The 12,236-nt window shown below is 41.6% G+C and overlaps 1 protein-coding gene across 1 annotated transcript in view; it reads right to left on the reverse strand.

Moving 5' to 3' along the window:
* LOC116822707 (uncharacterized) overlaps positions 1-12,236 on the reverse strand; it is a 281,004-nt gene that overhangs the window by 63,100 nt on the left and 205,668 nt on the right. Inside the window, exons 7-11 of the mRNA XM_075068405.1 lie at positions 8,383-8,505; positions 6,182-6,304; positions 3,188-3,325; positions 1,059-1,181; positions 307-429 (exon numbers count right to left, since the gene is read on the reverse strand). Coding sequence (XP_074924506.1) covers positions 307-429; positions 1,059-1,181; positions 3,188-3,325; positions 6,182-6,304; positions 8,383-8,505 — 630 coding nt within the window. The remainder of the gene's footprint in view (positions 1-306; positions 430-1,058; positions 1,182-3,187; positions 3,326-6,181; positions 6,305-8,382; positions 8,506-12,236) is intronic.

Here is a 12,236-nt window from a genome sequence, read left to right on the forward strand (position 1 = left end):
TATGATGCCTATCTTCGTAATATAATTGAAATAAGAGCAATATTAACTTGTCAAAATAAAATAGGTTGAGATTTTGAGAAGCGTACAGTATATTTAGCCACACATCTTCCATTAATCTGATGGCCAAGTCATTATTTTGAGGGTTTGCATGGGACCTACATGCTCCATATGGCTTGGCTTCGCTACCTTTAAGGTGTCTCAAGTTGGGCACCCAAAATCTCTAATCTTTTAGAAATCTTGACTCTAAAGTCATGTTCTAAATTGGTGAGAAGTGTTTAATTGTCTTCAAGCTTTACAATAACTTACAGATGCAGGAATGTCTGTTGAGATTAAGTCTGTAGCCTTCTCTACACATGCACTCATATGATCCCAGAGAATTAACACAGATTTGGTCACAGCTGGCATTGTCACCAAGACACTCATCCACATCTGGAAAACAAATATTAATGGTAACTAGTGACAGGTTTGAATAAAGCAAGAGCCTACCTGAATCTAAAATCCAAAATTTAAAACTCATTCTGGGTTCTGGAAAATGTTGTTTAATTGTTTTCCCATTCCAATGGACTTTTGTGCTCCCCAGTTCTCACCATAAGTGCATGAGAGACGAGGCTATTCTTGCCATATTTATGGCTCAGCTAGAAGCACCAGAAAAACAGCACTGCTATGTAGGTCCAAGAATTCTGGACATGTATCCCAACTTCTAGGGTTTAGCCAAACCTCCAAATATTGGACTTCACCCTTCATGTAAGATTACTAAGGCAATCATCCTTCATGACATGCCCCTGTATCATGTGCATGGGGGAAGGGGAAAAGGCTTCCTCTATTCTGACTCATCTCTTGTGCTCCTGTTTAGGGGCTTGTCTGTATGCAACCCTGAGTCATTACTGCACCCCACTGTTATAAAATGGAAACAGTGCTAAAATCCTATCAACACAGCAGTATTTGTTGCCACACTCTCTTAACAGGGAAATTGGTACAAAATGCTAGAAGAAGCTTTGAAATCTTTTTTTCCTTTTGTGCTCTGAGTCAGTTTCAGCCATCGGTGTTAAGCCATTTACCATCACATACGCAGCCATCCGCGTTAAGCCGGAACCCTGCCTTGCAGCTGCACTCATAGCCTCCAATGTAGTTCATGCAGAACTGGGAACAACAGGCCTCACTGGACTCACATTCATCCAGGTCTGAAGGGAGAAAGGGGGTGGGGGTTCAGTTAGGCTTCCTGGTGGCAATTCAAACACAGATTGTGCTGAACAGACAACCTGCTCATCTGACTCATGAAATTAAAAGACAGTTATTAATGTATTCTCAATCATTTAAGCCCTCACGGTCTTGTAATTTAGATAGGAAAGAGAATGTACTTCAGTGGCCAGTTTTTCTGTGTCTTATTTATCACCTCCCCCATCTCAATTTTTGTTTTAAACTTTCAGACAGGGCTGTCTACAAGAACACTGCCACATATTAAGAACACGTGTTGCCTACATTTTGTAGCAGAGGACTTATTCTATATTTGTACAGCATATAGAATGGTCCAGGACTGGCATTCTGCTCCATAAGGGGGCAGCTCCTATGTGTTACCAAAATACCAATAAAACAACAACAACTCAATCACCCTAGCATATAACTAGCATCTCTTCCCTATTAATTAATCTACAGCTGATAGTTTTTCATATGAATATTTTCAATCCTCAGGCCTGTTGTGACATGAAATAGCAGTGAACAGAAACCTTTGAATCAACAAAGCATTCTGAGAAGAAGAAGATACATATTTATAAGCAATTTTACTTTTTGACACTCAACTTGCCACCATCTCATTGTGTCTTGTATAAGCAGGGAAATTTATGTGGTCAAAAACTGTTGGCCTCATTAAGGGAAACAAGAATCAAGCTGCTATCTTTTAACTGCAGGCTCTCAGCTGATCTCAGCTCTTCCAGTGTTTTGAGCTATTAAGTGGCAATTCAAGAGGTTGCCTGTCATTGCTGAGTTTGCAAAATGCTCTTGACCATTAATGAGATGAGCAGCCACAGATGCGAAAGGTCAGCATCTCAATTAACCTTGGAATGGGCACCACCATTATTAGGAAATGTACACACCAGAGAGTGGAGAAAGAAAATGTAATCAATCAATTGAGGCTGAAGGTCAGCACAAAATTGATTAAAGCAGATTATATGAACAAGGAGTATTCCTTTTCCTGCAAATGTCACAAGCAAAGCTACCTGGCAATATTTCAGACGATATCTTGTCTCCTAGTTCTATTAAAAGCTCATTGTGTATTTTGAAACATGCAGCTTGGAGCCAATGAAAAAGATTTTTGCTGTCAGAACACCTTTTCACTTCCTCGGCTCTGTTGAAATCTTCTTCTATGCTCTCACCTAACCTTCACCTTGACCATGATAACTTTCTTCTTTATGAGTACTCCATTAGCCCGTCTCTAGGCTCCAGCATGTGTAGAATGCTGCTGTCTGTCTTCTTATACACACAAAGAAACAAGTCTACATAATCTCATTGTTAACCCAGCTGGCTCCCAGTTCATTTCAGGATCCAGTCCAGAACTGACCTTCTTGTTTTAAAAATTCTCCATCATCAGCCTTTTTCACAGATCACCATATTTTTCTTCCTACTCATCTAATATTTCCCTGCTTTCACATCTCATGGGAAATTTCTCACATAGTAGGAGGTATAATCTTGACAATGGATGAGCATGATAGGAGTTGAAGAACTCTACTGCAAAGTGGACTCCAAGTGGGCGCATATCACTTTTTTAAAAATTAGTACAATGTGCACAACTAAAGATAATCATCTGCTGGTTGCTTGGAATATGGAAAATCTTAGAAAAAGGAATTTTAATCCCTGAGGAGACAGGAAATAAATTTGGGCTGTGAACAATTTGGCCTTCTTGACAACAATTTCATGGAGGTGTCATTTTTCAATGCAGGTAGAAGCATTAAGTAATAATCCCATCAAACTCTCAATAGGCCAAGTTGAAATATTGAATGGGAAGTTTAGACAAGCTCCAGTTTACTGAAATACCAAAAGGAAGGACAAGATGAAGGGGGAAAACCAGACACCTCCAAAAGTGAGAGCTTTATTCTAGGCTTCCCCTTCCACATCCCATCTCCCTTTCTGGTCTGATGGACCATGTGTACCCTCTCCCCTCTTTGAAAGAGATTCTGCATTTACCATGTATTACCTGTGCACGTTTTCCCATCCAAATCAAGGAGATATCCCTGGTTGCAAGAACAGTGAGGCCCACCAATCGAGTGCACGCAGTGATGAGAACAACCGCCACTGTTGCTTTCACAGCTATTGACAATTTCCATTTCGATGCCTTCCAGGGAAACAATCAAAAGAATATTAACAAGTAAGCACAAGAGGAGAGTAATTAGAGAATAGCCATCAATACAATATGTCCATAAACTGATTGCTGAGAAGCTAAACACTGTAGTAAAAAATATAAATTCACCCATGCAGAGGTTAGAAGAGCATGTTGGGGGCTACTGAACAATGTTCCATTGTACCATTGTATCATATTCACCTTTGTGCTGAATCACTTGGTGCTGGCCCACGATTACAGCAAAGTGTCTATTGCACTAGTGTACACAAAATACATATCCCTGGGTGCACTTTACATAGACTTTGAACAAGGGCAGTGAGCTTGCACACTGGAAGAAGAGATTGTGGGCATTCTAGGAAGCATGAGAATTAGACAGAGGGCTCACCAAGGTGGGGTTTTGCTTTGTTCACTTCAAACAGGGTGCTCTTAGGGTACAGCCAGCAAAAGCAGGCAGGGGGAGAATAAGTTTTCAAAATATTCCAACAGGTATTTTCATGTTCATAGTCATGTAGAATACCATAGCTCAGGAATGTAGCCCCAAACGTTCAACTAACCAGGAATGCATGAAACATGCTGTCCTGGCACTGTTTGGTACATTAGAGACATTCGGAAGGAGGTGTACAGCAGCTGGAGCTTTTAGAAGGAATTCAGACTTATTTCTCCAGGATTTGTCCTGGGGGCTCCAAGACTACACAGACTGCAGCTACACTGCCTGAACGCCTTCACTCTGCCATGACCCAGGCATCATTCTCAGCCTCTCCCTCGGTTTTCTTTCAGGCACCTTGTGGCTGCATAACATGAGAGAACATGGACACGGACTATGCTCCCCAACAAGGTTTTGCCCAGACCCTGTAGAAGGGCTCCTATGGGAGGGAAAACTCCTTACTTCCTCCTTCCCACCTATGCCCTTCATTTGCAGACCTGGAGAATGAAGGTGAATCATAATCCACCACTCTAAGTATACAGCCAGATTGCAGCTTTTAAGCATGGCCCCATTTTGAGGGTGATCTAAGTTGCAACACTGCAGCAGGAACACTGGAAAGCATTGTGTCTTAAGGAGCTGCAATGCCTGCTGCAGCATTCCAGCACACAGAAAGAGTGTGCTTGCTGTTAGAGTTTGTACAAAGGTGCAGCTTATACTTGCCTCTGTGGCCAGCCACGTCAGCTGGTGGGTGTGTATATGTGGGTGTGTGATGGTGCCTACACTTTGCCCCTTCTTGCACCACTACCTGAGCAGTTCCTATGCTCAGGAGATCAGGGACTGCAATACTGGCTAGTGCAGCTGAGAGGGAGGGGAGAGAGAAGGCCATATATGATTCATAGTAAGAAGTACGACCATTTATTCAGAGAGAAGAATGATGGGCGGGGGGCGGGGGGGGGTTCCCTGGGACTCAGGAGACCTGGATTCCATTCCTTGCTCCATTTACTGTGTCACCTTGGACAAGTCATTTCAATGGGTGTTAAGCGCCAAAATACCTTTGAAGGTTTGGGCCTTTAGTCTATCTGTGCCCTCAGTTCTCCATCTGCAAAATGGGGATTAATAGCATTAACTGGTCTCACAGGGGTGTTGTGAGGATAAATACATTCATGACTGAGGTGCTCATGATAATATGGTAATGGTGGCCACATAAGTACCTAAAACAGATTCAGAATATTTTTCTTTTAATTTTTTTTCTTAATGTTGTATACAACACATGCATAAGTCTGCTACACAAAGATTTGTCAGTTAATAAGAAAAATCTTTGCATAAAACCAGGATGAACCTGAGTGGTCTAGACACCTTATACTGCTCACATAAAATATAATTTTCTGTGTGTCAGTAGCATCTGTTTTTGCGATGGTGATATGCATTGTTCCTCATTTGTATCTCAAATAGTTTCCAGTTTTGATAATAATTGTGCATTTAGTTTTATTTGTATGGTTTGAAATTGCTTTTCCCCCTTATTAAAACATTACATAGAACAACACCCTCCCACCCCCAAACATTGTATTAACCTCTAGTGCACAATGTATGTGGGAAATTCTGCTGAAAATCTCTGCCCAGCATCATTAGAGTGTACGGTTACGGCCTAACTCTTTACTAAAACAGGTCATGCTTTTGTCTACAATAGCATTCCACAGAGCTTACACCAGACCCATAAAAGACACAAACTTTTCCAGCCCATCTCCTTTATTAATCTAAAATCTACTCCTTAAGTTAGCCTGAGGATGACTTATCATCACAGGGAGCAAGTTACTAGTTTGTTGAGTAGAGGATGTTTAAGAGAGCCAGCTGTGAAGCATTTAAACATTGATTGAGGAAGGACAACTGGGAATTTAATAGCTGTGGTAGTCTTAGTTCCTTGATTATTTTCATCATGATATATCTTGCTTTTTTACTCAATACACTTTTCTAAATGTCAGGAGAGTCCTGAATAAATCAGAGAGATGACAAGCCTGTCAGGCTCTTATGCACATTTTCCCTTTGCACCAGGTACAGGGCATGAGAAAAAGGAAAGTGAGAATGAATAAATTCCATCTAACATCAGTAAAATGCATAAGTGTCTTTGGGTAACTCCAGAATCACACCCACCATATAATTCACTACCTTTTGAAGATAAACCAGCAGGGCTATTTGCCCTTTGAACTCAAGGGGGCTGTTTGCAGTGGAGTAATGGTTGAAATACATGCTCAAGAATATATAAATTTGCAAAATGGCAGCAGTGTTTCTGATGAAGGCAAGAATACTCAGCTAGAATTTGTGCATCCTTTTTTATTGCCGGGAGTTCTAATCTGATTGCATTAAAACTGAAGTACTGCATTATCCAGGTAAGATCACCTGAAATGTGTTGCTGTAAAACTTTCACTTACGGTAGCACTGTTTTCCATCAGCCCCCATCTCAAAGCCAGGATTACAAACACAGGTGAAGGACCCTAGGGTGTTCACACAACGATGAGCACACCTGGCTGTCTCTTCTGCACACTCATCAATGTCTGCAAAATGAAGAGATCAGCAATGAGATCAGCTGGGATATTTTAAAGAAGTTATACCCTTCCATGCTCATATAAACAGAAGTCTTCAGAAGCGTCCATTGAAATAACATCTTATGGTTAGTAGACAAGGCAGCACCAAGCAATTCCACAAACACTGAAGCCACATCACTGTCCTTCAAAATAACACTTTACGTGTATAATATCACGTTTCACCTGAAGCTGTCATCACTAGACCACACTCCTTACACCCATTAATTTTAAATCAATGGTAAGAGAGACGCCTGATTATCTATACTGCTCGGACACTGTCAAATTGGTTTGGATACATCCTGAACTGTACATCCTCCCACCAAGATTTCAGCATGGGATGGTGCCATGGAAACCAGCACCTCCTCTGCTGCACCACCCCTTGAACTCTGCAGAGCTTCCTCGATACATCGTATGTCTACACTGCAACTAGGGGCTGTGATTGCAGCACACATAGACATACCTGAGCTAGCTTTAATCTAGCTAGCGTAAGTACCAAAAGCAGTGAAGCCAGGGCAGCACGGGCTTCACTGCAGACTGTAGGAACCCATCTGGGATCATGAGTACTTACATGGGGCAGCTAGCACAAGCTTAATCCCATTTTGTGGTGGCTTCTATGCTATTGGTACTCACATGAACTAGATTAAAGCTAGCTCAGGTATGTCAATGCATGCTGCAATCAGAGCAGAGTAGACATATCCACAAAGCTGAGTTAAGAAATAGCTACACCGATCAAAGGAGGGGCACTCCACGTCTTCCCTGTGAAAAGGGGAAGAGATGCACATGGAAGGGGATCCTCTACAAACACATCAAAGTGCTCTGACCCATCATCCTTGTAATGAACCATCTGAACTCTGCAAATTAAGTGCCAGTACAGAAGAATATAGTTCAGCACAGCTGGAAAACCCAAAGAAGCAGGAGGAGGATCACTTTCAAGCACAGAATAATGAACAAGATTCCTCATGCTAAAAAGCCAGGTTCTGACCTTGTAGAGAGTAGCTGCACAACAACAAAAACTAAGAAGCTCAGATTTCTTTCTGAATTTACATTTCTGGCTATTTCATTTTAATTTTTCCAAGGTACATTTTGTAATGAGCCAAGCTGGGGTAAGGAGATGTTCTGTGCTCCTCACCAAGACCCTTTTATGGAACAGCAGCATGTAACATTATGCATGTGATCAGTGCCTTTGCAAGAGTGGGGCCCAGGACTGTACAGAAACCATTTGCTACTTTGTGGAAGTTTTCAGGGTGAAAGATTTGGCAGCTTCCCTAAAGTTGTCACAGTTTAAAGCTTTCCAAGATTTTATTCAGCTTCATTAATTAGCTGTCACTTCACAAGCTGGAGACTTTGGCAAAATTATGTGAATTTTCAAAGGAATCTCAGGGAGTTAGGTGCCTAAATCTCATTGATTTAGGCACCTAACTACCTTAGATTTTTCTTAAAATCCACTTGGAAGCCTATCTTTTTTTATATTTGGAATTCTTAGCCTTAATGATTTCTCTTCACAAAGTGGTTTCTTTATTAATATGAAAGTAGTTCCCTGGCTGAAAATACATTTGAATGCTATATAGGTTGTCACTGATCTAGATCAATGTTATCTGAACCAATTTTCCAATATCTTCATTTGAGGCATTATTTCAAGGGATCACACATGAATAATGCCAGATTATCCCCAGATCCACAACCAATTAACAGTATATACAATTTCTTAAAAGATTAAAATGCATAACTGTCATTATTAAAACAACCTTTGGAGGCCTAGGGAGAGTCAAAAAATAAATGAGAACTGCTGTTTTGTATTACACATCCATATGTGCAAGTGCATGCACACTGGTGTGTGTGAAAATATTATTTTATATATACACACACACGTATATAGTGTGTGTGTGTGCGCGCACGTGAAAAATATTATATTCTATACACACAGTATATGCACACACACACACACACACACACAATTTACTCCTTTCCATCAAAAGTGCTGTTACACTGAAATATTACCAAATAATGCCCTTCTCCCCCATTAAGTAGTCTTTTTTGCAGCTTCTTACCTCCACAGGACTTTCTGTCTGCAGAAAGATAGTATCCAGGATGGCACTCACACTTTACAAATCCTCTCTCATTTTGACAGATGTGTGAGCATCCTCCATTCACATTTGTACAGGGGTCCATTACTGAAAGCAATTAAATTTACTGTCAATGTAAAGGTCATGTTTTTGTCTGAAAATGGTTTTACCTTCCATTTTACAAGATTATTGTAACTGAGGCTATGTCTACACTGCAATTAAACACCTATGGCTGGCCTGTGTCAGCTGACTCGGGCTCATGGGGCTTGGGCTGCAGGGCTGTTCAATTGCAGTGTAGACATTAAGGGCAGTACTAAGGCACTGCGAGAGAGCTCTCCCAGCACTCTAAAAAAGACACCTCCACAAAAGGCACAGCTCCCAGCCCTGGTGCTCTGTCTACACTGACGCTTTACATCACTGAAAATTGCTGCACTCAGGTGTTTTTTCACACCCCTTATTGAGAAAGTTGTAAATTGCCAGTGTAGACAAGCCCTCAGGCTCAAGCTGAAGCTTGGGGTCTGGGATCCTGCAAGAGACGGAGGGTCCCAGACCCTGGACTCCAGCCCAAGCCCATGTGTCTATACTACAATTAAACAGCCCTGTAGCCTGAGCACTGCAAGCTGAGTCAGCTGATATGGACAGGTACAGTTATTTCATTCCAGTGTAGATATACCTGAATGAATGTAGACATTGCTGAAAGAGGAAAAAATATTTGACAGCACTTTGTTTCCAGTTACATTCATTGTTTCTCTGTTTGCGTGCATCTTTCATACTGCAACAAGAACAAAAAACCTTTAAAAAGATAGGAAAATGTGGTTGAAAATCCACTAAAACACTGTGTGTGCGTGTGTGCTTTAGAGACTGCTGTAGTATCAGAAATAACATTTTATTCTTTCATTTTCATTAGATTTCAAAAGATGAAATTTCTTTGAATTTGCATGAATAATGGGGAATCTGCAGAGCTTCCAGATGAAGGACCTTGCCTTTAGTCCTCTGCCTTTCTTGGTTGATATCTGACATCTGAACAGGCACTTGGCCCACGACAAAGTAGTGGGCTGAAAGAGGCAGAAGATATACAGCAGTTGAGGAACTTTTAATGATGATGTAAAATACATTTGCTTACCTCATGTAAATGATTATTTTTAAAAGTGTGGAAGGTAAACAAGCAAACAAGATCCTAATACAACTGGGACTAGATTCCTTCCAGCCTTGAGAAAGAGGGAACCCACAGTACTAAATTGGCACCTTCCCTACTGTTCTATAATTACTAGTCATTGTCTATCCAGTGCTGACTAACTGCTGCCCTCAGTGGCTGGCTAACCCTAATCAGCCCCAATGGTGTCAGAGAGTGAACCTTTACAGTTGTTTGCACTGCAATAATAGAATTCAAAAGCCTCACAACTTAGGGGTCTGATCAGACTTCCATTTAACTCAACGACTGTTTTGCCCTACCATTTTGGAGACCAGTTGCCCATTCTCCCCTGCTATGGTCTCATCATTTGGTTCATCTTGATTAACATGAATCTTAGACATTCAGCCACACAATCGGCCACACTGACACCTGAACAGGCGTAGAAGAAACAACCTCGCTCCAAATCTTCCACTGAAATGCCATCAAGAATTCAGTTCAGATTGACTCCGTGCAGAACAGAGATTGTACATAAAGTTGGATGGCCAAACTCTCAGGCAAAACTCACTACAAACATGCTGAATTGGAAATGAGTAGAACTGCAGGATTTACTTCTTAGTCTTTATATACGGTGTACTGCAGAACAGAAACAAGAGACAGCTGACTTTTTGATGGGAGTTTTGGTTGAGTAAGGCCACAAGATTTTGCCCCAATCACCTATGATATATGCAAGTGCATACTGCTGGTTATCATTGCCTTGCAAAAGAAGGGGAAAAAACAGGGTAGTATTACCGTTCTTTATTTGTACATCATCTAGTACAATGGTGTTCTGGATGTGACTATGGTCTCTAGGTGCTGCAGTAATACAAATAATAATATTGTCAGAGAATTTGGTTTAATATCCTAAAGAGGAGGACAGATGTGATTACTAATAACAAAAACTAAAAATGGACAAAGACTATACCTTATGCTGAGTCAGAGTTATTACACAAACCATAATTTGGTATGCCTTAATGAGCAACTATATGTTACCATTTAAATGATTTTGAGTTCCTATTTTAACTCAAACCAGCATTTAAGACATGTCCAGAATGACCAGGAATCTATGTAATCAGTAACAAGCTCATTCAAGTCACCAAAAGTGAACTTTGCTCCTCAAAAATGTATATTTAATGCAGTCATTGAAAACCTACAGTGGTTTCTGGCAAGCTAGGTGTGAAAAAAATTGTAAATACTATATTGTCCAATGAACAAAGGTATGTGCACCGTCTTGTGGTATTTTATTGCTCCTAAAGTGTGCTCACGTCAAGTGCACTTACTTTCGCACTGTTTGCCATCTCTCTTCAGATAGTAGGGTGGATGGCAGTGGCACTTGTAGTGGTTGTCACTGATCTGAATGCACTCCTGTTCACAGCCCCCATTGTTAACACTGCAGGAGCTGACAGCTAAAGCAAAGGAAGCATGAATGCATGAAAGATGTCAAAAACAGAGATTCTTTGGAAACAACTCAAAGGGTACATTGCAGTGCAAAGTGCAGTGCAGTTTTCACTTCATATAGGGCTTTCTGCTGTCTGAGTCGTCAGCAGGCACAGATTTAAGGGAAAGGCCAGTTGGCAAATGAAGTGATAGAACCTCAGTGACGGATCCTGGAGTTGGGGTGAGGCAGCCAGAAGGTGAGGGGGGAAATGGAGTGGAGGCAAGAAAGAAATTAATGGCCAGCTAGGTACCACAGAAGAGTTAGGAAAAGCTACAGAAATGGATGAGAGATGGAGTGGCCACTGGACCAAGGAGGATCTACAGGCTGGTAGGGACAGATTTAGATTAGATCAAAGAGTTGCAACACAGATTGAAGCATTGCAACCCTTTGATGTGAGGTCTGGTCTACACCTAAAACATACGTCGACCTAGCTACATCGCTGAGGGGTATGAAAATTCAGACCCCATACAGATATAGTTAAGCCAACCTAAGCCATGGCATACATACCACTAGACTGATGGAAGAATTCTTCTGGCAACTTAGCTACTTCCTCATGAGGGTGTGGCTTTACTACTGCAGTGGAACAATCCCTTCTGTGACTGTAGCAAGTTTCTTCTGCACAGCTCTATAACCACATAATTGCAGCACTACAGTTGTGCCGCTGTAGCACTTGTAGTGTAGACACACCAGATAGTAGCAAAAGTGGTAAGATGCAGTGGCTGATGGACAGAAACCCCACCAATAAGGTCACAAATAAGCAGCATGGCTGATGTACTCCAGTATGTAATACCACCTCCTGCTGCTGCTGGGAGGACCACTGGTGGAGTTGGAGCAACTCCAGCCTCTAGAGATGGAGGCCTAGAGCAGGGAATACAAGCTTCTACTGTTGCACTATTTTTATTCACTCTCACAGTTGCAGAGTATAGGGCTACCCACACATACTCCCTGTACCTCTGCTCCTGCTTTCCCTGACCCAGTTTGGAAGTTTGTGGGAAGGCAATCGAGTTAGAGGGATGGAGCTTTCTGAGTCTGGTGGTGGTGGGCACCAGGTGGGGTGGGAAGGAAAGATCGTGGGAATAGGTTTTCTGAGCCTGGAGAATGTGTGAGAGTGCATGTGTGATTATATATGTATTGTGGCAAATTGCCGGTATTGTTCTCTGGGTCTCGCGCTTTCTCTTCTCTGGGGTAGGTTCAGGGCAATATTGCTTGCCTCTGAACCAGTTCTTAATCACT

This window comes from Chelonoidis abingdonii, chromosome 8 (genome assembly GCF_003597395.2).
Source record: "Chelonoidis abingdonii isolate Lonesome George chromosome 8, CheloAbing_2.0, whole genome shotgun sequence".
In the NCBI taxonomy this organism is placed as follows: domain Eukaryota; kingdom Metazoa; phylum Chordata; order Testudines; family Testudinidae; genus Chelonoidis; species Chelonoidis abingdonii.